The 25,582-nt window shown below is 24.2% G+C and overlaps 1 protein-coding gene across 1 annotated transcript; it reads right to left on the bottom strand.

Moving 5' to 3' along the window:
* Positions 1 to 5,674: 5,674 nt before the first annotated feature.
* Positions 5,675 to 7,227, bottom strand: LOC105362547 (chymotrypsin-2-like). The gene is made up of 3 exons (XM_011500008.1): positions 6,916 to 7,227; positions 6,409 to 6,678; positions 5,675 to 5,867 (listed from the first exon to the last, which is right to left on the bottom strand). The coding sequence occupies exons 1-3, from the start codon at positions 7,201 to 7,203 to the stop codon at positions 5,715 to 5,717; spliced, it is 711 nt and encodes a 236-aa protein (XP_011498310.1). The 5' UTR covers positions 7,204 to 7,227; the 3' UTR covers positions 5,675 to 5,714.
* Positions 7,228 to 25,582: the final 18,355 nt, after the last annotated feature.

Below are 25,582 nucleotides of genomic sequence, written 5' to 3'. Positions count from 1 at the left end.
ATTTACTTTTGTAAAAGTAAAATTTATAATTTTTTGAAAAATGTAAAGCATTAATTCTGCTCAATCAACAGAAGCGGCAAATGATTGACAGAAGAAGCTCATATGAATGCGTAAATGACATTGGGGATAGTTGGTAAAACGGAAAAATAACACAAGGATTTCAACAAGTTGGCGAGAAGAATAGAATAATGAAATATTGAATGAAAAAGAGTAAAAAAGACGACAATTTATAAAAGAAAGAAGGTAAAAAGAAAATCTATGCTCGCGTACACCTCTAGTTAGTAATTCGATGAGTTTTATTAACTGTTGGACCAATTGTAATTGACTAAGCATCCTTATCTGTCAAATAATTTCACCGGACGTCTTGCATACCCATTTCAATGACTAAAGTCGAAAAGTCTGTTCATCTTTTTCTACGATAATTGCATCACTATTCGATTTTGTAAACCAGTGCAAACAGAAGGGATATATTTACATTGACACCTACCCGACCTGATGGAGTATGTCGACAACGAGTGGCCAATCGAATGTTTAATCGACAACCGTTGCTGTCTACAATTTCTATAATATTCAATCAAATAGACTAATTTTTTGTGATTCTGGACCCTTCTAAATATCGGCATTTGTAATTATAGTACTTATAGTATAAAATTGAATTCTAGCATGTGTAGCATAATGTGCATAATCTACTTGTAATGTGTAATCTCAATTGTCAGTTGACGAGTGTATGTAATTACTTTTTTTGCAATCGATAAAAAATACTTTATATATATATATATATAATACAATTTATCAAATTACTTTACGTATTCGAAACTTTTTCACATTCGTATTTCCCAATGACAAAATAATAAATCTTTTCAATATAAGTTTTAAATGCAAAGTAGATTAATTAAAATTATATTTTTCAAGTAGAGTAAACAATGTTATTGTTAAATTTTTTAATTATATCTTTTAAAATTATTCGACTAGTCATTAAGAAAATTTAATTATCTAATACTTTTAATATAATATTTTTATAAGGAGAAATCAGAAAAGTAATTTGAATGTAATTTATTGAATTAGATTGAATATAGACTAATGCCATTATTTTTCTTGAACAAATACTATTTAATGCTATAAAGTTTTTATAAAGTGTTTAAAAATTTACTTTATTTAGATGAAACTATATAAAAGTAAAGTACGAAGTATAAAACAATTTGTTTTTCAACTTTTCAAAATTCATTTTCTTCATTAATTTATATTATATGATGAAACTAAAATCATGCTTTTATTAGAATTATTAAATTATAAATCATATATATTATTAATTATTATCAATAATTGTCCAAAGATTTTCAATTTAAGTCAATATAATTATTATCTATTGATTTTCAATACAATTACCATTAAAAAAATATTGAATAAACTGGTTCTAAGGATCGAATTATTTAAATAAAAGTTAATTTGCTAAATTTATAAATATTTATTATCATAATTTTATTTATATATCGATTAATGAATATATATTACAAATTATAAAGATAATGTTAAATATAGCATTTTTTAATTTTTATTTTAATTTTAAAAAACAGCAATGTAACATAAATTTTTATTTTAACTATTTTAATTGATATATGCACGTTTCAAATTATTTTTTTATTTGTAGAAAGATTTATTTTTGTTTCATAATCATATAGTTTTACTTTTAAAGAACAATATCTTTTGTAAGATAGAAAACAATTAAACTAAATACAATTTTCATAATTTTCTTTTATTGAAAATATTCAGGATTACATTGTTTTGTATTTAATAATTGTTTTTATGTTATAACAAAGTGTTTTCAATACTCTACTTGAACGTGACAGTATTAGAACATGACAGTGTTAGAATAAGTGGATAAAATATCATTATTATTAATAGTCAATTTTCACGTTTATTTGAATAATTTAATTGCTTTAATGACATATTTTTCTATAATACAATCATTACGCATGTAATGTAAATATATGTAATTTGAATCGGTTATTCATTTTATCGTTTTACTTGTTTTATATACTTTCGTTAATCATTCTTAATTATAACTTTTTAATTCCAATTCTTAATAATTTTATTGCAATAAATTTATCTTCTATATTCTAAAATATAATTATAAGTCATAATTATAAAATGGTCAATCTTGTATATTCATATTATTTTAAATAGTGATAATACACTTGGATAAAAATTGTTCAGAAATAAAATGTACAAATTAGATATAATAGTTATTTTGAATTTAAAATACGGCCTTAATTATTAAAATATCTCTATTGTAATCTAGAAATAAATAATTCGTAACAAGCTGTAGGGTTCCAAAAACAAAAAGCGTATACTTTAAATATTGTTTATTTATAATCCAAATAATTATATATTTGTTATGTGGAGGCTGGGTTAAGGATGTGATAGTTGTATGTATCTTCTATAATGCATTAATGCTTGACATGCAAGTTTTCGCATTAATTCTTGAACCAACATGTTAAAGTGAATTAAGAATTCTGTTCTTATATTACGTAGACTGTATAAGACAATGTGGTTAAATAAATTTAAAAATTGATCTTCAAACATCCAATTTTAGCATTCTTTTTAATTCAATTGAAACTTAAACAATTGTCAATATCATTTTATACTTATTTATAGAAATTTATTCAAAATTATTACAATATTGAAATATTGTAATAACAGTTATAGATTACAATTACTTATACTTTCTATTATGATATTATCTACTTTACTTCTAATTTCAATGAAACAAATCTTGGGAGACGTAGATTTAATTACATTATAAAGTCTTATTTGTTAATTATTCCGTAATAAAAAAAAAAAAAAAAAAAAAAAAATAAAAACTCTTTTCGTCATGTATATTTCACATTTTTTAACGTAAACTTGAATTGGTTATTGTTAATCGATAAATCAGGAAAACTGAAAAAAGTAAAATTAAAGTAAAATAGCTCGTTTTGAAATATATCTAGAGATGGAAAATTCTGATTACCATTCAGAATTCGAATCCCACATACAAACTTTTATATTAGTTCCAGCGGAATATAAAAAAGTTTGATAATGTGCCCGTTAACACATAAAAAATTATAACACGAATAAGTTTAATGCAAATTAATGAATTTAATAATTATTACAGGAAAATTTAAGAATATTATATTTCTTCAATATGTATAGGCATATCAATGAAATTATTCTACGTATAAATAAACAAATTTAAGATTTCTAAGAGAATTGAAATGTTAATTTGAGAGAATCTACGCAATTTATATCCGTAGAATTATAGGTATTAACTTTGAAAAGTTATAATTCAGAAGCCACTGTATAAACGAATGAAAATAATTGGAACAATAAACACTTCCCTGAACATTTAAACACATATTTAGGTCATATTAAACTCTATATAAGTTATTTATAGTGCATTACCCGATTATTTTTCTAGCATAAATAAATCATTATAAAAATTAAAATTAAGTAATTAAAATTGAATTAAGAAGTATTTTCGACAATTATAGGGTCGTGATAGTTAAATGTGAATTTGATCTTACTATGTATATTTACTGTCTATATTGATTTTACCTATGTACATTAAAAAAATTGAAATATTAGATACCTCTTATCTAGTATATTTTAAGTATTTTTAAAAAATATTCGAAACACGCAAATAATATATTGGAACAAAAAAAAAAAAAAAAAAAACGATATTACTCCAAAGTCAGGAACATTGAATTCCACCGGTAAATTTTAGAATTAAATGCTTGTACAAGCTTAAGTCTTTTATATTCTTGTATAGTTTAGGAGCTTTGGTAGATAGAATTGAAATAAAACTTGCATACCTTTATCTAAAGACTCATTGTGACACCATTTCAGACTGCACTTATCCTGGAATTAGTATAATAAACATTTTTTACGGTTAACTATAATAAAGTACATATTTATAATTAATATTGATTTAATATTATTTTGTTAGAATACATGCTCGTTAATTTAATTTGCTTTCTCCATTTAAAAAAATTTGTTTACAAGAATTTATATAAATAATACATATGAGTTATTTTCTACATTAATCATTCTTTATTTGAGTTAACTATATGATAATAAATATACTGGGAATATTAAAATTCACTCATATTTATATCTCCACATCATTCTATAATTAGTATACATTTTTTTCAGGTCCATATTGTTGAAGAACTATGTGTAGATGTTTATTGCGGTACGTGTTTAAATAATAAACGTTACATAATGGAGAGTCAAGAGAGCAGAAGAGAAGTTGCAATAATCAACCAATGGATTAAATACAGAATATCGACAAGTAGACCATTAACTATATCTTTAAGGTTGTAAGATCATCATGTGAAATATTAATTATTTTCAAAAGTAGTAGCACACTGCATGTGTACTTACAAATATCCCTACTACATTGCGTTATCATTAAATGATATCGTGATATTGCTTGATGATATGACGTGATATACGTGATATTTATTAAATATCCACAATATTATTTACAAAAAAACATTAATTTATAAATATTTTAAATATTTTTCCAATGAAGAAAATTATTTATATTTTTTTAATTTAGTTTACAGTAAAATTGCATGTGTAAAAAGACATTTGTAATATATTATTTCATTTAAAAAATATAGCTGATTACAGCTGTATTATAATTCAAATAAAAATGTTAATATACTGTTTTTGTACTATTAAATAAATTTTGTATATATATATATATATATATATATATTTTTTTTTTTCTCGAAAAGTTAGATATTTTTTTAATAATTCTATAAAATTGAAGAAATATTGTTAAATAAAAAACTATTTTTAAATTATTTTTGTCAAAGAACATTAATATTTTTAATTACTGGGGTAATGACAAGTGAATTGCATAATACGAATAGAAAAACGATAAACATAAATAAAAATGCAATATTCAAATACAAAATGATAAAATATACGTATTAAATATAATTTATAATTATACTTAGTTGCTTTAATTTGTCAGAAAGAGAATAAAAGAAATGGAGTAATAGCTAATCAAATAATATATTTATATTTCGAGAAGAAAAATCATGAATATAAATGTTTCAATATGATGAGCTTTCACGTTTTCTAAAATATATTTTAATATATAATCTATATGCAATATATTTTCAATTACATCAATATTAATTTATAACATATATTACAGTAGTGTAGAGTAATTATAATTAGAGAATAAGTAAATAGAATATTTCATTACATATATGAACTGATTATTTGTTATCCGTTTCTTAAATATAAGCTTTTATTCATATTTTGTAAAAATAACCCAATATATCAAGCATAAAATTTTATGATTCGAATCATAAAATTTTATGATTTAAAAACTATAAATAACTTAATTTTTATCGTATAAATATGTGATATCTGTATAGCTAATCAAACAATTATTTCTATGAGTACGTTATACTTACGATATGAAATTTTATGATCGTTAGAGTTTTTTTTAATTATGTTTATAAAAAAAAAAAAAAAAAAAAAAAAAAAAAAAAAAAAAAGTATCACGAATATGACAAATATTATGTGGTTAATAATACAGTATCTAAAGTCTGCTTATTTTACTGTCATTTTTTAAAAATTATTCTATACAATATTACAATATTATGAGATTATTATTTTGTCTTAATATTTGAGTTGATTATTAATTATATAAATTATTACGTTGTTATAGTTGATGCAATAAATGTTCTATAGTAATGTATGCTAAGATGCGCATTCACTTGATATGTGGAAAAGTCTATATCTGGACACAATGCTTTGTTAATTCCTACGAGATTATTTTCATACAATAGCGGCCCTCCACTGTCACCCTAAAAACATTAATTTTTTTTGTCTCTTTAATTGCAACACTTGATAGTATACAAATATTTATATACATAGTTATTGTTTTTTAAATGGTATATTTATCAATATAATTTATCTTTGCATATACAATTGGTGTAATGTTTTATTTCAACCTTTAAAATTTCAAGGCTTCGTTTCATTCATCAATGTTTTCTCATCATAAAAATAGTTAGTAATAATGAAAATTTTGAAAATTGGTTATTATTTTGAATATACATGTTATTTCAAGTTATTTCAAGTGCAAACAAGGACATAAATTATGATAATGCAAATTTGTATTGTAATTTATATTGTAATTATGTAAATTTTATTATATTTTGTTATATTTGTGTAATTTAATGTCTAAGTAAAATTCACGGCTTTAAATTGTTAATTGAAAAACATAACAGAACGGCATCGATGTTCAATTGTTATTTGTATTTTTATGTATCGATGTCGAAATAATTCGAAATAATTCGAAATCAAAATGAAAACGATTAATTATGAAAATAAATGATAAATATTTACCTCTCCTAAATGGGTGTACGGCAAATTTTTCGTACATATGTATAATTCTTCTGGAACAGGACACTCCTCTCCAGCTAAAGCTTTTATTATATTTTCACAATTTTCATTTGTTATAATTTTCACTATCGCCTTATGTAAAATTATTGGCAGAATATCATTTTTTATTTGACCCCATCCCGCTGTTACCGTCCATAACCCATATAAATCTTCATTTTCACTAAATGTTGCAAGTGTGACTGTAGGGCATTCATCAGGTACAGCAACAATTAACTGAAAAATAGTTTCTTTCGTCACAATTTTATAACAATAATTAACATGTCAAAATTTAAATGGGCAAATTTTAAAAGTAGAATATTTTGTTGTTATTGAATAAAATAAATGGCTAATGATAAAATAAATTTATATTTTATAAAAATATTTAAATCCATCATTTTTATAGAATGCCAATATAAGTTAGTTTGTAAATCAATTAATACGCAGAATATTTTATTTCATAAAATAATTTACTTTGATCATAGCAATGTCATTCTCTGGGTACACAATTTCTTCTCCTTCATTTACTGCCCATTGATCAAAAGATATCCAAAATAAGGGAAAAAATGCTGTAGCATCTATTAAACTATTTGATCCAGCAAGTATGCGAAAAGGTTGACTTTCTATTTCTTCAAAACAGTGTTCACATGTTAATATGTGAGATTTTGTAAGAAGTGATCCAGTGCAGAGAAGATTTTTTTCTATCGAATAAGAATCATCAACTTCTACAATAGCGACTATGAATTGAAATTCAGTGGGCATTGTTTGATGAACATTCAGGCCAAGTAATGCTTTCCCACTTACTAAGTCATGTTGCTCATCTATTAAATAAAAATTACGTATTAAACAATTCGTTTAATTAATATATATTTTACTTTATTTACTTAAACAATATACTTAAAATACGTTTTTTTACGCACAAAATTGAAAGATTAAAAGAAAAACAAGTATATTAGCCTGCATTTTTTAAACTAAAATAAATTTACATAAAAATGAAGTAAATTGAACGTATATAACACTTTTTAGATTGTACTATAAGAGTATGTAAAATTTATTTCTGTATATAATAAATGTTATCGCGTTTTATGAAAAGTATTTAAAAAATTATGGAAGGTCATTCCTCAGTTATTAAATACTTAAAATATACATTTCTGTAAAATAATTTATAGTTTAATGGTTTATAATTTTAATTAATAGTAAATGATCACGTTGAAATTGTAAATTCAATGAGCGTCATTTTCTTGGTTATAATTATATTGTTATATTTATATGAAAATTTTCAGACCGTCGGTATTAATAATTAACAAGCTTCAGTATTTGAAAATGCTTCAATCAATACATCACTCATAATTTCCTTATCTTTCACGTTTCCAGGTCAAATTTACATTAGTTTAGTAAACCTCATATTACGAAGAAAAATAATACATATTCTTGATTGTTGATTTTGATGTAAGAAGAATGAATTCTATTAAATATTCATAAATTAAAATAATAAGAAAAGTGTAATTTTTATTTTTTTGATTGATGTACTTTATTAATTTAGAACAATATTTGGTTTTCATATAATTTAAATATTTATCGTCACAACCATTTCAAATGTGTAATAATCGTGCATTTTATTTCTATATAGAAAAATCACTCTTTATTTCTTTCCTTAGACAATTCATATAGAATTATACGCAATATTTTTTTATATTGATATTCCAATATGTAAAATTAATGAAAACATTTATAAAGTATGTAAATACAGAAGCAATAGTAAATTGTTACAACAATAGATGTAAATTAGATGTTAAAAAATTTATGCTATGAACGAAATGACAATTGTTAACCAATACCGTTATCTATTAATTGAATCAATATTTATATATATATATATATATATATATATATATATATATATATGTGTGTGTGTGTCCATTAAATATACGGATAAAAAAAAGAAGAACATATCCCATAATTAAAAAATATTTTATAATTATTTGTATCTTCTTTTTAATTTATTAAGGATATTTTAATTATAAACAACTGGATATTATAATTTATATTAAACGTAATATTAGAAATTGGTTATTTAATATTAATTTTTATAATATAATCTATTACATAATTTATGAAACAGTAAAATCATGAAGATAAAATATCGAAGCACATATAATTATATTCAGAAGCATATCATCGTACATGTGAAGTACATAATATATCATAAGTTATTCAAAATTTATAATCACTTACATTTAAAATTGCATTGGAATTTGAAATATTAATAGTAGTGAAATACCGGAGGTTAACACAAATAAGCTTATATGAAATCGCGAAGCCCGGCTTACGCCGAAATCAGAGCAATCAATTATCCGTATCAGCTCAGAACTGGACATTCACGCAGACAAATTAATAGAAACCACATATATTTTCATAGTTGACCAAATATGATAATCAGCTTACTGTACAGTCGCAAAATAAATTTCTTATGAATATATGCGTTATTGACTATTTTTAAATGAAATGCCATTTTTGCCAGAAAATAAAACGATTTTATTCTAAAGGAAAGTCTTATGTTTGCATGAAAAGGGTGCTTTGTAGTATTGGTCATTCGCCTATAGAGTAAGATTGCACGTGCTATACTAATTACTAAACGAGTAGATATCAAACATGATATTGCTTGTAGGAACATCCGAAATGTATATATTATTATTTAATACTACCAATACATATAGAATGTAAGATATAGAATTTACTTTTTCAGCTATTTATGTACGTATAAATTTATGAATCTGAGAATATTCTAAATTTTTATTATACATTTTTGTTTATATAATAAGAATGTTGCGAGTATTCGTAGATATTCAATTCTATAAATACAAACGTTGATGATAAATTTAATTTATTGTTTAAGTTATAAATAATTATTAATATTCGATTAAAGAAATTATTATAAATAAAATTTTATAACAAAAAAATCTGAGTAATAAATATTTACGTTGAATGTTAGAAATTCGATTAGTTGTACATATAGATAGACATTCAGAAGATATATAAAAATAAAGATAAAATATTATTAGTAAAATAATTATACTTAGATAAAATGAAGCATTTAATATAAAATTAAGTTATCGTCGAATTTTTTGCTAATGATGATTTTATAATTAATCCCCTTAAGACATTTTGTAACGAGATTGAGGCGCACTTTTATACAAAAGTATATCCATAATAATGATAAACATGTCGTATTAATATAGTAGCAATACCATCAAGTTCAAGATATAAATGCTAAATTGTACTTTAATGAAATTGACTGTAAATAAGAGTGAAAAGCAAACATGAATGATGTTAAAGTAAAAAGGAAATAAAAAACATTTATCCACCCAATAAAACAGGATTATGTTTTAGTAGACATGCCGTAATGTGATTTTCTGCATTGTATCGTAATGTAATGTATATATTATGTAATTGTAAATCTCACTTATAATTAATTTTTTTTCACTTATTTTTCAATATCACTTGGCGGTTTTTACATTTTATATTACATTTATTGCTAATTTAAATGTAACAAGATCAACAACCGCTGATAATGATTGTTGAAACGAATGATTTAATGCTAAATCAATATACAAAAGTTAAACAAAAAAATATATATACAGTAAATTAATAATAAATGTTATTAATGATTAATTCAAATATTGAAGTTTAATGAAAAGAGCAAGAAAATTTTTTCATTCCCTACGATCTTTTTTAATTAACTAATCTAACTATTACGAATTATTCATTATCGGTTATGTAGACACAATTAAACACGGAAGAAATAGGATTGTATATAAAAAGATAATGATAAAGTGATGTATTCTAATAATTATGGAAATATTATAAAGATTACAATTATGTGGGAATTATGAAAAATGTTAAGATTAACACGCACTTGAACGTAGGTATCTATACTTAAAGGTTTTCTATGCAAATATTGACTATATAACTATAAATGTACAGGTTGCGCTAATTTATTAATTAATTTTTAATTGGATACTCCGAAGAAATTAATACGATTAAATTTTTTGATATTTTTCGCGAGTTTATATTATATAAAACAGGTATATACAACATTTTCAAGCAAATAAAAAATCGTAAAAAGGCTTTGTATGAAGAAATTCTAATTATATGAAAGCTTTGTAAAGAGAGTAATGATACATTGTAGTAACTATGTATATATATATATATATATATATATATATATATATATCATGTTTTAACAAAAAAAGTTTATCGATTTATAAAAAATCTCAGTACAACAACTATTGTTTGTCGGCAAGCAGCAGCTTGATATGGTATAAAGCTAAAATAATTACATCCCTACGACTTTTCACCTAAATGAACTAGTTTGAAATAGTTGTTTTAAAATTATTTTATGGATATTTCATAGTTACTATTTTATCAGAAAGATATTTTGTAGTGTAAACTTTAAATAACAACAAATTACGAAACTTCCTTATCTGCTTCTTTTCTCCGAAATATGTCTATATTGTATTTCTACAAGCTACCTAATTTTTAAAATTCGCTACTTGATATATTAAATTATATGAGGTAACATATATAGTATATATTTTTTATATTATATATCAATTTGATCATTCACTTGCTACTATAATATAATTGGATTATCATTGCATTTAATTACTTTTGTCCCAATTATATTAAATAATAAGTAAATATAGAAAATACTTTGATTCCATTTATTTATTTTATGTATTAAAAAAATTATAAAAAATTATTAGTTAAACTTGTAGGAAACGAAGGAAAAATTTATATTAAATACTTAATGTCTGCACTTACTTTTCGATTTTTTTATTATTACGAAACGTTTATAGATATATAATTAAATTTTATATTTAGTGAATAAAACAACTTTTCCAATGTCAATACGTTTGAACCATGATTATTTAAGCGTATGTCTCTATTAAATTTTGGTCTCTAATTGTACTAAATTGTTCTGAATAATATAAGGTTTCCCAAATGTATCCGATCACACTTCGTAAGCAATTTACACTACATAAATATTTTATAGTCGATATTGTAGATTTCTTTTCAATATTATACAATCCATTTATAGATAGCATTTAATGAATATATTAATATAAGTACAATACTTTATAAAATTGAATCAGCGAATTGAAATAAAAAGGGAAATGGAGGAGATGTTGATGACAGAAAGAGGTAGAGACTTAGTAATGTTAGTAAGGATTGTAATGTATAAAATAAGCTCTTTAAAGATTTAGAAAATTTTATTATATTGTATTGCAAGTGATGTACAAGCATATTTCTTGAAAGAACTTAATTAACAGAGCAATTATTATACACTGAATGAGAATATAATTGATCCATATGATCTAGTAATAAATTTACTTCGTGTTAAGATTATTAATGCAGCTTATAACAATTATCAAGCTATAATAATGTCCTATTACTAACGAAACACGCGAGCGCGCGCGCACACACACACACACACACACACACACACACACATAAAAGACAATATAAATTTATATATAGACAATAAAAATATATATATATATATTTTCTTTTTCTTTTATTATTGTTATATATCTCTCTAATATTTATTAATTATTAATCTATCTGATGCATATTGAAATTATAGATTTGATTATGTTTTATTATTCAATTATTATTTTGAATATCTAGGAATTATTTCAAGTCTTCGATAGTACGTAATATGTAAAGTATATTAGTTGCGTACTGATTATTCATTATGCTTAACTTATTACACCAGAGTAAAGACGTGGATGTAAGTATTTACTTTTAGTGTTAGAAGCTACAAATAGTATTTAGATAACGATCGCGTAAATTTCAGATCAATATTTCAATATTGACCTTGAAAGATTAGTAAAAACACATATTATTATCAAATATTTAATATACATATTATGTGTTATATAAATATATTTCTTCTAAATGGCAATATACTCAACCATTCTGTACGTAGAACAATTCAATTTATATTAAAATTTTAAATGACGCTAAAAAATAAACAATTTAAATTAGAATTTGATATTAAAAAAAAAGAAAAAAAAAACGATGCTTCTATGCATTTATTTTAAGCATTGATATTTGATATCTAAGGTAAATTTAAATATTGTATATTAGATTAGTTTATTACTAATCACAACTACAAATTTTATTATTCAAATTTAAAAAAAACATACTTGCGTTTATATTCGTAAATAAATAAATATATATATATATATATTTTTTCAAATTTGAATAATAAAAATTTGCATAATCTATTATTACTATGTTATACTATGTTTTTCAATAAAATAATTTTCATCATACAAAATTATTATATAATATTTTCATAAATTTTTTTATATTCACGGTATCAAGATAAATTAAATTCTGTGAAACACAAAATATAGTTGATCTTACAAACTAAGGAAACTCAAGGGTATAACCTGTCATAAAGGAATTATAAAACAAAGCATTTGGGAATGAATATACAGAATGAAGAAAAACGAATAAAGTAGAGAGAATGCAAAATAATCAATAAACTTGACTAAATTGTGTAGTAAATATTTATTCAAAAAAAGCTTTTATTATTTTGCTTATACAAATATCATTTTTTATTTATTTTCTGTCTCTTTTCACCTCTAAGAGTTTCTTTCAAACTTTTCACTTATTTGATTGTTAATTTGGAAAATTTATAGAAAGTCTCTTTGACACGAAGTAGTTATGAAAAACTCTTGTAAAAGCTACTTAATGATATTTTAAACAAAGAAGTGATTTTCAAGATAGAATAACTGAATTACGTCCTGATCGACACTTTAGCAATAGTACAATGACATTAAGTACAAAATTATTACGTACATATTGTATTTGTAAAGATATTAAATATAATTTTAATTAATTGTTTATTAAAATTTTTTTTAATAAGATATAAATTACAAATATAAATTTAAATAGAAAAAGAGTTTTATTTATCATGAAGAGCTAATTTAATTTAACGAAATAAAACTAATTCACATGAATTAAGATTCTATTGTAATGTAATATAACAACAAGGATGATAAAGTTTATTTCAAATATAATATTATAAGGTGAGTTTTAAGGATGATAATTTGAAAACGAATATAAGTCTAAATTTTGAACTGAAGATACCTTATGAAGTCTTATACTACATAAAAATACAATTTAATAAAATATATTTCGTATTAATTATTATGTTACACGACTCAAAATTTAATTGAAAAGAAATACACCAGATTCATTTGAAATTGTTGCAGAAAAATATATTGATTTAATTTCTTAAATATATATATATATATATGTGTGTGTGTGTGTATAAACGTATTATATAAATGTAACGAAGTAAGTTATATAAATTTATTAAATGTTATTTATTAATATGATTAACTTGAAGTTATAATTACGGTTATATAATAAATATTACTTTAATTTACAATCAAAGTGATAACAATTTATTCTGTCCCATGATATAATAAACAATTAGTTATAATCTCTGAGAGTTTTATGTTAATTTATGTAGTATGAAAATGTAATTACAATTTTCAAGCAACATTGTCGAAAGTTTCTACAAGTTCGAAATCTATTTAAGTCGATGCTCAACTGCCTAGTTATTGCTTTTTTGTATCTAATATTCTGGTAAACTTGAAAAAATGTGACAATTAATTAGTAGTATTACTGGATAGAACTTAAACATGCATTCACTTTAGCGTAATGAAAAATTCAAGGTTAAAATAAAAAAAAAAAAGTAAAGGAATAAAGTACTAAAGTCGTGTAAATTAAGATAATATGTAGTAAAAAAGAAGCTTATAATTATAATGACAAATTAAAAACAAAATAATTAAAAATTTCTCTACATTTTAATAACATTAGAAATTGATTGCTTGGTAATTTTTAAACTGTAATCTTGTTTTTAATTACATCTGACGATAAAGAAAATTCAATAGACTTATTTCAAATATTGTTTATATATATATATATATAAGTTAATTTTATCCAGAACCACGCGATAGTAATATATTTCACGCAATTATTATTATAATAAATATAAATAAAAATTTGTATGTACTTTAATTTTGATGTTTTTTTTTTTTTTTTTTAATTAACACCTTCAATCACAATTAGCTGAATACCTACTTGAATATACGTTATGTTATATCTTTGCATTATTAAAAATGCGGGAGGGAAGATAATCAGGATGAATATGAAATAGAAATGTAAACATTTTCATCTTCTTTTGATCTCGTAGACTTTTGCACGAAGATTGCAGTTCAATTCTGCTTTATGTACTATGAAGGAGTACAGAAGATTTGCTTTTATATATTAATCACCACCTTCTCTCGTAGCTTGTGAGATAGACTTATTATACGTGGTGTGGAGGTGTAGCCCAATGTAATGGTCGACCCTGCACTATTCCCTTCCTGGTCGCGAATAGTATACAACTTCCTCACAGCGTAAACAAGCAATCTCGAATATTATTTTCATGATAATCAAAGAGTAATGCTTGGCTATTCCATCATCTCTCTTCCAATACTCCACTCTCCACGCTATTGGAATTGGTAAAATAAAATCGTTCGATCTAAAATTAAAGTAAAAAAATTACAAGATGTAATAATTGTTAAATTTTTAAAGTTTTACGGTATTTGACCAGGCATTAGAAAATTTTTCAGATTCAATATCACTATAAAACATAAAATAAATACTGTCATAATCTACCAATAGAATTACTGTAACGTTAACGTTCCGTCTGTTATTGAATAAGCTGTAATGATTTAATTTTTGTTACAAAATAATGTGGTAAATAGCCTGATAAATGTTCAATGAGTTTCGGTAAAACAATATTTACCAAGATCTGTTTCGAGAAAAAGAATCAAGCGAAAGTTAATTTAGAAACTCAGAAAATTAAATATAATATATTTTTTATGAACATTTTGCATGTGAAGTGAAAACATCTGTCACCAAAAACCAAAATTCCTTTCATCTGCACGAATGGAAAAACTAAAAAATAAAAACATACAGCTATCATATTAAGGAGAAACATTTAGGAAATATGTATATAATAAATAGAGAAATGGAGAATAGGGATTACGAGAGTCAGTCATATTGATCCGTAAATAGAACGTAAGTTTATAATATTGTTGAATTCAATATACATGCCAACCTTATGACAAACTTATCGAATTTATATGTCGTGTACCTAAGTACAGCAAATAAATATAACGGTTAGTAAACGATTCTTGATATCATAATGCACCAGTATGAGTTCATATTGCGTCGATGCTGCGTCGTCTGCTACCATCCACTACCGAAAATTTCCATATCTTTCAGCTATTCGTATTTCCAACAAGACATAAACATTTATTCAATACAGTTTACAATTACATACTAACGCGCGCGTGCGTATATATATATATATATATAGTAAGAGAAATAATAATTTTACATCAACAGCGTAAGTTAATAAATACTGCAGACAAAAATACAAAATATATTAATTGAATATTATGTTCTGTCGGAATCGACATGCATAAACACATAATTAAGTCCAAAAGCTTTTAATAATTATGGATTTTTAATTTCTCAGGTAAAGGGAAAAGGACCTGTTCAATATAGGCACTTGATACGCCATAAAGTGTCACGAAGTTCTCACGAATTGGTTAATATGTGACCGACTTTCACTATCTTGTAATATAATAATGATAGTGCGACAGTAGCACTAACATTTGCATTAATGACCGAGCGTTATACATTGTAAAATGTTGTTTCTCTTTACCGTTATATATATATATATATATATAAATAGAATACGAAAATGGTACATAGTCGTTGCATATTGTATTAATTTACACAATCATTTATTTTAATGTTCGATTGTGTAAAATGAGCTGTTGTCTCTATGAGAGGGTCGAGCTAAAATATTTGCAAAGAATTAAGAAATAATACATGTTCGCCAATTATGACTGCGAATACGTTGAGGGATTAATTTTTATAACATTTGCATCTGAGCCAATCAAATTCGCCAACTGGATTCGATTCAGCCTATCTGCAGCCTGTCTGCAGCCTGTCTGCAGCCTGTCGCACCAATCGTATTTATTATCCACACATACCAACACTACCTCTAGAGTGCCAGGTGTACACATCATGCATAGCAAGTGCAAATTTGCGCTTGGTCGCCATCTTATTCGCACGCTCGCTTCTGTTCGCGTGAATAATGATGGACAGGCTAGAGGTCGTCTATTACTTTATTAGCGCTTACCGTCCAATTATATACCAGAGAATGAGATTTCACGCGCATATGGCGACATTGGATTGTCACGCAAGATGGACGGAGCTAGAGAATTTACTTTACATTAGACTGATCTGCTCTAGTATGGAATCAGTTCGGATTACATTTGCCGTTCAACAATTTTTCTCTCTAGTTTTAATCATTCGATTTTAACTCTGATAGTTTTAATAATTCGATCAGTAGCTTGCGATAGTATTGATTCAAGAAATTTTTTAATAACAATATGCTGACTTGCTCAGAATGTAAATTAAATCAAAGTGTATATGGGTGGTTGTTAGTGAAAATTTTACAAAGAAAAATTTCTGTTTTTGTTTCATTAAATATCCAAGTATCGAAGTATTGGTTACAAAAAAAAAAGTTCATTATTTTTTTAATTGCCTTTTCCTTTTAATTTCAAAATTTCTATCTGCATAATAATTCATTCATTGACTGGAGTATTTCTTATATTTTCCTTTTATTTAAAAACAATTTGCATTATTAATTTCATTATTATTAGTGGTATTATATTTAACGAAATTTTATTTAATAGGTACGTTTAAGAAAAAAATTACAATAGTATTATTTAAATTTTGTGTTTGATGTGAGAAGGATAAACATAGTACACGTGGTATAAATCTGTCTGAATGTTTTTTCTTGCGTCGTTGACTTAAGTATACGCGTCACCCACTTTTGAAAATGGTATTTATCCAAGCTCCATCTAAAATTCGATTTAATAAAATCTTCCCGTAACCGGTATAAGTGGATTACTTGTGCTATAATATCGTTTTATAAGAGTTCAATCAAATATTTTAATACTTCATAAGACATCTCGTGATGTATTTTTTTTTTTTTTTTTATTCAAATACTTCTTTTTCTAGATTATAATTGGTTTTAATTTATTTTCTTCATATTTTATAATAATAATATTTAGATTTTTTCATTCGACCATAATACATACATAAAAATATTTTTATTATTCCGCAAATGTCATTTTCAGTCGACAATGACAAATTTAAGCTATTTTTTAATCTTTTTATTAAAATTTAAATTCATATTATAAAGTATCTCCATATCAATTAAAGATTTAAATTTAATTCTGCTGATTTCTATCGAGGCAAAGGTTTGATGGTTTCTTTGAGGTTCAAAGATACTTTTTACTTTCCCGAGGGGATACCACATAACATTCGGATGTTCAAATATAATCTTTATTATAAACGAAGTTCCGATTCTTTAATCAATCTTTTCTAATTTTTGAATATTATTTCACAAATATATATAATTATAGTATCAATAATGTTTATTTTGCTTAAAGTTTTCTATTTGCAATAGTCACAATATATATATTTATATAATCATATGTAACTTTTATTAATTGTATATAGAAATTTCTTTCAACTAATAATAAATATTTATAAGTTTATAATTTAATTTTATAAGAAAATTATATAATTATTCATTTAGTTTTGGCTTTGGTATTCATTTCTTTTTAGAACTTATGATAAATATTGTTTATGTTCTCTTTACGTTGATAATATTCTGACTTGCGTATAAAAATGCATAATATAATCCAAGATGTGAATGCATTTTTATTTTCTTGATATTTTCTTTCCACAATTCGTTAGTTTAACCATTTACCCCTACAGTGGATAAATAAAAAATTTATAATAAAACAAAATTTTACTAACTTATATATTGGTTAAAGTTTTTACACAACAATAGTGATTCTTTCAATATTTGAAAGAGTAGCTAAGAGTTAATTTTGAGAAAAATCGTATGTTCCCAGAAGCTGTTGTTCTCAGACTAAGAAAGAACGAGCAGCTTCTGCAACAAAACGACAATTTTACTTTCTGATTTCATTCGGTGCTTGCCATTTTATGGCTGTAGGTAGAGAAACAATTTGAATTTATTTAATTGAGCAACAAATTATTTACAGGCCAACTAGGCTTTTTTGTTTATTTCTATTAAATTTTTTATTTTTATTATTACATTTTTATTTACATTTTTACATTATAGTGTACATATTTTTAACTTTAACTTACGTTTTCCATTCCAATTTTTAAATTGGTAAAATTAACTATTTCGGAGAGAAAGATTTCATCATAATGTTAATTTGCTTTTATTAATAATTAATAATTTTCTAGTTCATTAGTAAATTTCAGTCATCTAAGACTGAAACTTAACAACTTACTATTATTGTACTTTGGTAAATTTTATACATCATTTTCTAGATGTATATCTCAATATTATTATTATTATTATTATTATTGTTAAATCGTGCTGAGCTAGTTATGCATTTTTAATGAAACCGTGTTTGAATTTTTTTTTAACGTAATTTTTTTTTTTTCGACACTTTGTTCGTTGAATTATTGTATGAGATTGCTGATCTCTGCAATTCCAATCTTCATCTCCATATTCACATAAATATTTGCAATATTATTTCACATTACTTTATAAAGGAATTTTTATTTAATTTGTAAATATAAACTAATTTTTAAATTAAGCACAATATTCATGTTGTAATGCAGAAGTTTTTCACATTTAATAAGCTACATATTTTATTAATAGCTATTACTTGTATTTAAGATTAACGCCAGTAAGTTATAGGCCGATTAAAGTACGTTACATAATAGATCTGAGAATTAACGGAATATGGCAGTTCTTCTCGACTATTAAAAAACCATATTTCAGTTAGCCAGATTAACCAGGAATTTTCTCGAGTCTTGTATTTTCTTTGGGAAACAATGTAGAAGGAGCTGACACGATACGCGTGGAAGTAGATTTTCTCAACATGTTTAAAATTGTAGTCCAACTTGTAAGATAGAAACAATTTATTGAAACAACTTATTAGTGAGATCCAAACATTCGTAATAGAAGGGCTTTTCATTTCCGTGGAAATACGTGATGAAGGCACTACTTTAATAGTTAATTTTTTCTGGAACTCCCCTAACGTATTTACTCATATTTTTTTTTTTTAATTTTTTTTTTATTAAGTTAGACGGCTTTCATTAATACTTTTCTCTATGGTAAATTACAATTTGCCAAATAAAAAATAATACAAATTACAAAGAGATATAAAATTCGTACTGATAATATTTGATATAAATTAAAATGCTATAAAAAGTACTGTTCAGTGTGACTATTATAGGCTTCATATAAATACAATAAAACAAGAAACCTATATTGAATTAGATATTTAAATATTATAATAAAAAATTTGTAAAACAAAAAAAAAAAAAAAACAAAGAAACAGTTAAGAAATTTTACAGAATATTATTTGATTTTTAATTTTTCTGTATATTTCTTGCTTAATTTTGATTCACAATAGTATATATTTTTCATTAAAGAATCAATTATTTTAATTTTCACGATGAATTTTCATGTCACGATGTTATAGTTTATATATTTTACAGTGAAGTAAATCTAACGTTAAAAAGTACTAATTTTTCTGTCATAACTTCTTATTTACTACAACGTAATCTTTTTATTTTAATATGCCTTTTATTTTTCTTTTACTCTTCTCTCCTTTACTTATATTTCCTTACTTTTCATCCTTCATTATTTACGCGCGTTCGCTAACACGATGAAATTCTACATCAGAGGGTAGAAAAAAAAAAGAAAGAAAGACACGAAGATATATAGATACTGTGAGCTCTTGCGGGTCTCCTGCACTCTCGGCTCTTTTTCCTTAAAGCCAAGCGTAAAACGTTGACGAGAACAATGTCTGCCGCGTGGTCGAGTGGGTTTTAATGAAGCTAGGGCCAGTGTGGGTTTCAACACTACAAGATCTCTTTAACATTGACTAAATAACTAGTTCGCCAAATGAAGAAGAAGCAATCTGAAAGTACAAGAGTTGCGGGTAGAAGAAAGGAAAGAAATAGTATGAAACAGAAGGGAAGGAAAACGATGGAAAAATAATTGAGCTGGGAAGGATCCTTTGAATTCAAGAAACTCTGAAATATATTCATACAGATCTATGTTATATTAGTGTTTGATTAGTTTTTGTGTACCTACGTAGATCGCTGCAAACGATTATGCTTACATTTAATTTTTTCATTTAATATTTTCGTTGTTAATCTCGTGTATGTGAAATATTATAATTATATTTGTAATTTTATTTTCACAAGCAATGCATCAGGAGTATAATAAAGGATTTCGTGTGTTCTGTATGATTTTATTACCTCTATTACAAGGACACTTTTATTAATTTATTGATTTAAACAATACTTTATATAAATTAAGAAAATGGTTTCCATTGATTAATTATTGTTAATTTCAAATAAATATTTACAGAGATCAAATCACATTTCAGATTTATATTTATTCGTTATTACTTCTTTTTTAATGAACATTTTTCTGTTATGTAAATATATTTCATATAAATACATATTAATGCTAGATTTTTTTTTGATTGCTTGAATAATTAGATAATGTTTTTTTCAAAACTAATTAAAATTAAATACTAACAATAATTTAAATATATATAAATATATTTAAAATTTGAAAAAATTACAATTAAAAATCGAAGGAATTTATATTTGTTATTTTAGTTTAAATTTCTAGTTCTTGAATCTCTATAGCATTGTAAAACATAAAGTTATAAAATAAATAAATAAAATACAGGATTTAATATCAAATATACACTCAACACTACCGTTGAATTATCATTATAAGCTGGAAGGAAAAACTTTTATTCGCTAAAAGAATGGTGATAATGTTTTTGGTGAAATAAAATACATGTTACTTAGTCTATTCAGTTTAATTGTTTCATTTCACTGTGTTTAATTATATACATTATTTTTTTATTAATTATTCAAATGCCTTATTTACATATATTCTAAGAGTCATAATTTCAATATATTTTAATTACACAATACTTCACAAATTAGACATATTAATTTTTTTAATAAATTTAATCTGACAATTAAAATATCGACAGAAGAAATTGATGTAATAAATTGGTATAATAATTTACGCAGCATAATAAATATTTTGATTTTTTTGGCGAATTTAAGTGATAAAAGTATAAGGCAAAGTATATATAAATATCTTGCTTTTTTCATTCAACGAATATCTAAATAATAATAATTATAATTGTTTGAATTAATATTAATGACTTCAAATACGAATGAATGTTTAGAGCTCTGAATATACAAACATTAAATAATAATTAATGAAATAATATAATAGATTTAATGGGATAATAATAAAAGAATGTGTATTAAATATCTACCATAAAAGTATATTTCTAAGAATAAAGAATATAGATGTCTATATCTACAATTACTACTGAAGGATGGTAGATTTTTGTTCAAATTAAGTAAACGTAAACTCGTGGAGAGAGAGAGAGAGAGAGAGAGAGAGAGAGAGAGAGAGAGAGATAGTACGGTTGGAAATAGATCGTTCCCACGGTAAAAGTTCGAAATAGCGCTTTGCTTCAATCAACGTATGGGTAGATTTTGTAAGAAAAAGAAGTGAGTGAAAAAGTGAAGAAACGAAACGGAGCTGCTTTGAGCTACTTGGATTGTCGCGTAATTCGCTAGGGCAAAGCGCCGGAAAAGCGAAATGCGCCTATCTGAAGAAGAGATTGACATTTCGGATCGATGGTCATTCGGAAGTTAAGAGAGAAAAATGTTGAAACGGAAGAGGAAGAAAAAGAAATTGAAAGAGAGAGATAAATAGATATAGATATATATCGATGAAGAGAATTAGAGAGAGAGAGAGAGAGAGAGAGAGAGAGAGAGAGAGAGAGTAGGTGAAAAATAGAGAAAAACATAGAAAGTTTCCTACGCAAGAGTGAAAGAGACGATGCAGAGTGTGCAATTCGGCTAGAGAAATTGAATTTCACGGGAGTCTGCTGGCGAAAATGAAAATGCCGATAAAATATTTATATGTTGCGCTCTTTTCCCTTACTAAATTTCGATTTCGATTTCTGGTCTTTCCATTTCATTCGTTATTTCTCATCATTATTACCTTTCGCAAATTCTTACATGTCCAAATACTTTTTCTATTACTTATTCTTCGCGTTATTGTTATATATATTTTTCTAATTATGCTTTTCATTGAATATGTGAATATTTTCTGGTTTATTTTTATCTCTAATTGAACTTCAACTATTATTTCAAACATTGATAATTTAAATTAAATAAATAATGAAAAAATTAATATTTTAATTCCTTCAATAGAATTATTAGGTTTAAGGGAAAAAAAATTTTTTTTTTCATTAAATTTATTTGCGTCACAGATTGTTGAGTAAACTTATATTAATTATTCTTCAATTTATTATAGAAACCATATTTGAAACAAAAATTAATTTTTCACCACTAAACTTGGTAACTATAGAGCTATATTAATTGGTAAGTTGGCAATACAGGGGTAATGCATGATTATTTTATAAAAGTTAATACTAAAATTAAGATGATTGTTAAATTGGAAAATACAAATGATATTAGTACTGTATTATCTTTAAAATTGAGTATTTTTTTTTTTCAAATAAAAAACACTTTTTTTTTAATAAAAATTAATAAATAAAATATTTGTTGATTAATTATTATTTTTGTAACGAGTGTAAAACTAATTTTTTTTTACGGCTCTTACAATATTGTAAAAATCTTGAGCTTAAAATAAGAAAGGTATTACATAAATAGAATAACATAGGATATTCGGATGTTGCCTTTCTAATGTACTCGCTAGCTCATTGGCTTATAGCGTTAGCAAAGTGTTGACTGTCATGAATTCAATTAAACTGGATTTTGTTTTGTACATCGACTTTGTGAATAGGTTACAATATCTCTTAACTAAAATAATTTTCGACTTTTATTCCAATAATTTGTAAAGTTTCAATAATACCGAGACTACGATTATTATACGATAATAGTAAATAGGATGAAGTAGTTAGATTATAAAGAAAAATGATCAATTTAACAGGATAAAGCCATGATATAAGTTACGGCAAAGAAAAACATCAAAATTATTCTAATTGCGTTATCGAGTGAAGTTTTCTTATGTATAAAATATCGTAAGTTTAATGCTCTCTCTCTCTCTCTCTCTCTCTCTCTCTCTCTCTCTCTCTCTCTGCCTCGTAATAATGAATTCTATGTATATTATATATCGTACAAAAAAATTTTCAATTTACTGAAAAGCCATGGTGTAGATGATACATGAAAATTATCGTTGCTTCATTCATAAAAAATTTATGCACAATTTTCTATATTTAAGCATTATGTTTTATTTATTTCGTATTATAATTTATATTCGCATAACTGTATAAATTTTTACCAACTATAAAAGTAAATATTCTACAGATCGGCTTATAAGGCTGTGAGTCAAGTGTGATTACGATCATATAAAATTATTTTACTTTTATTATTTTAACATATTATTTCAATTTTCGTCCTGCCACTGCTAGTAATTATAACATCATTGTAGTTTTACCACATTAAAATGTCTACTCATCAGAAGAAAAATTTATTTCTATTTAATTTAATAAAAATTACTAGAATTCAAAGAAATATTAAAAAGTTTAGTGTATTTATTTTTAATTATGTTGAAACAATATGTATATATATATATATATATATATATATATATAATATAATTATCTACTTATCAATACTAGTGACTGATTTAATGCCCGCAGGGACAACTACATAAATGCTGAAATTGAAAATACAAATGAAAATATATGGAAACATATATTTTTCTTCTAAATGTAGTCTAACAAAATGTAGTCTTTAATATATTTATATAATAAGTTAATATCTCCTATTGTTAACATAATTTCATTAAATATAATATATTATTGTTATATTTTCTAGATTTAAAAACAATGTGTATTTATAGTATAACTCGTGGAAAACATGAAATAGATATATTGTCAAAAAATATGTAAGGACAAAAATTTCATAAGTAAATATGTTGAAGATTTGGCTTTAAAAAGTAAAAAAATGTTTTGCAGAAAATGGAAATTAAAATTTCATCCGCCCTAGTATAAAAATTAAGTTATAATTGTATTTCTAAAATTGCAAATATTTAGAATTTTATATAAAAAATTTTTGAGGAACGTTTAGTGTACTCTAAGAAATAGTAAACGGTAATAAAAGAAATTTCAATTTTTTCAAATGCTGTTGTAGCTTTTTCATTTAAGAAGTATTTTTATTAAACTTATCGTAATGTAGTCATATATTCAAAATTATTCAAACTATTTCAATTTTAGATTATATGAAATTTAATTACTTAAAAAATGAAGAATGGTGAATTGGAGAACTACAATAATATAAATTTATTATGTATATAGACAATTGGAGATTCTTAAGGTATTTTTATTTAATTGTCAATTATACTTTACTTATAAAATTTACGAAATTTATACGTTGTCCAATATTTTAACTCATAATATATATATATATATATATATATATATATATATTGGAAATAGAAATTCGTAAATAAAATAAATAGATTTAAACTCTTGAGCGATCTTTTTATTTTTTTGAATCATTAGATTCGAATGTACTTAACTGAAAAAACTTTTATCGCAGTGTTGGTATATCAGCACTATTATCAACAGAAAAAAGTGAGAGAGAGAGAGAGAGAGAGAGAGAGAAAAGTTAAAAATAAAATCCATATCTGGCGAGTAGTAGGTATAAGTTAATGTATTGTCTATATCTCTGACACTAATTTTGTTTTTTAAGATAACTAGTTGGCACCATTTTAATTATTTTCACCAACAAACCGAGCAAGAGAATTACAATGCAATTTCTACCTTTGAAAATATAACGGCTACAGAGACAGTGTAGACAGTGTAGACTTTGAATGACCAAGATGAAGGCAAATCCCCAGTAAATACCT

This window comes from Ceratosolen solmsi, unplaced genomic scaffold (assembly GCF_000503995.2).
Source record: "Ceratosolen solmsi marchali unplaced genomic scaffold, CerSol_1.0 scaffold41, whole genome shotgun sequence".
NCBI classification, from domain to species: domain Eukaryota; kingdom Metazoa; phylum Arthropoda; class Insecta; order Hymenoptera; family Agaonidae; genus Ceratosolen; species Ceratosolen solmsi.
This window is presented reverse-complemented; position numbering and strand designations above follow the sequence as displayed.

What these genes read in the sequence shown, in the direction of transcription:
- LOC105362547 (XM_011500008.1), bottom strand. Translation starts at nt 7,203, where the DNA reads ATGCCCACTGAATTTCAATTCATAGTCGCTATTGTAGAAGTTGATGAT. An exon ending in ATGACATTGCTATGATCAAA is followed by an intron (nt 6,679 to 6,915) that starts GTAAATTATTTT and finishes ACTATTTTTCAG; the next exon opens with TTAATTGTTGCTGTACCTGA. An exon ending in CGTACACCCATTTAGGAGAG is followed by an intron (nt 5,868 to 6,408) that starts GTAAATATTTAT and finishes TAATGTTTTTAG; the next exon opens with GGTGACAGTGGAGGGCCGCT.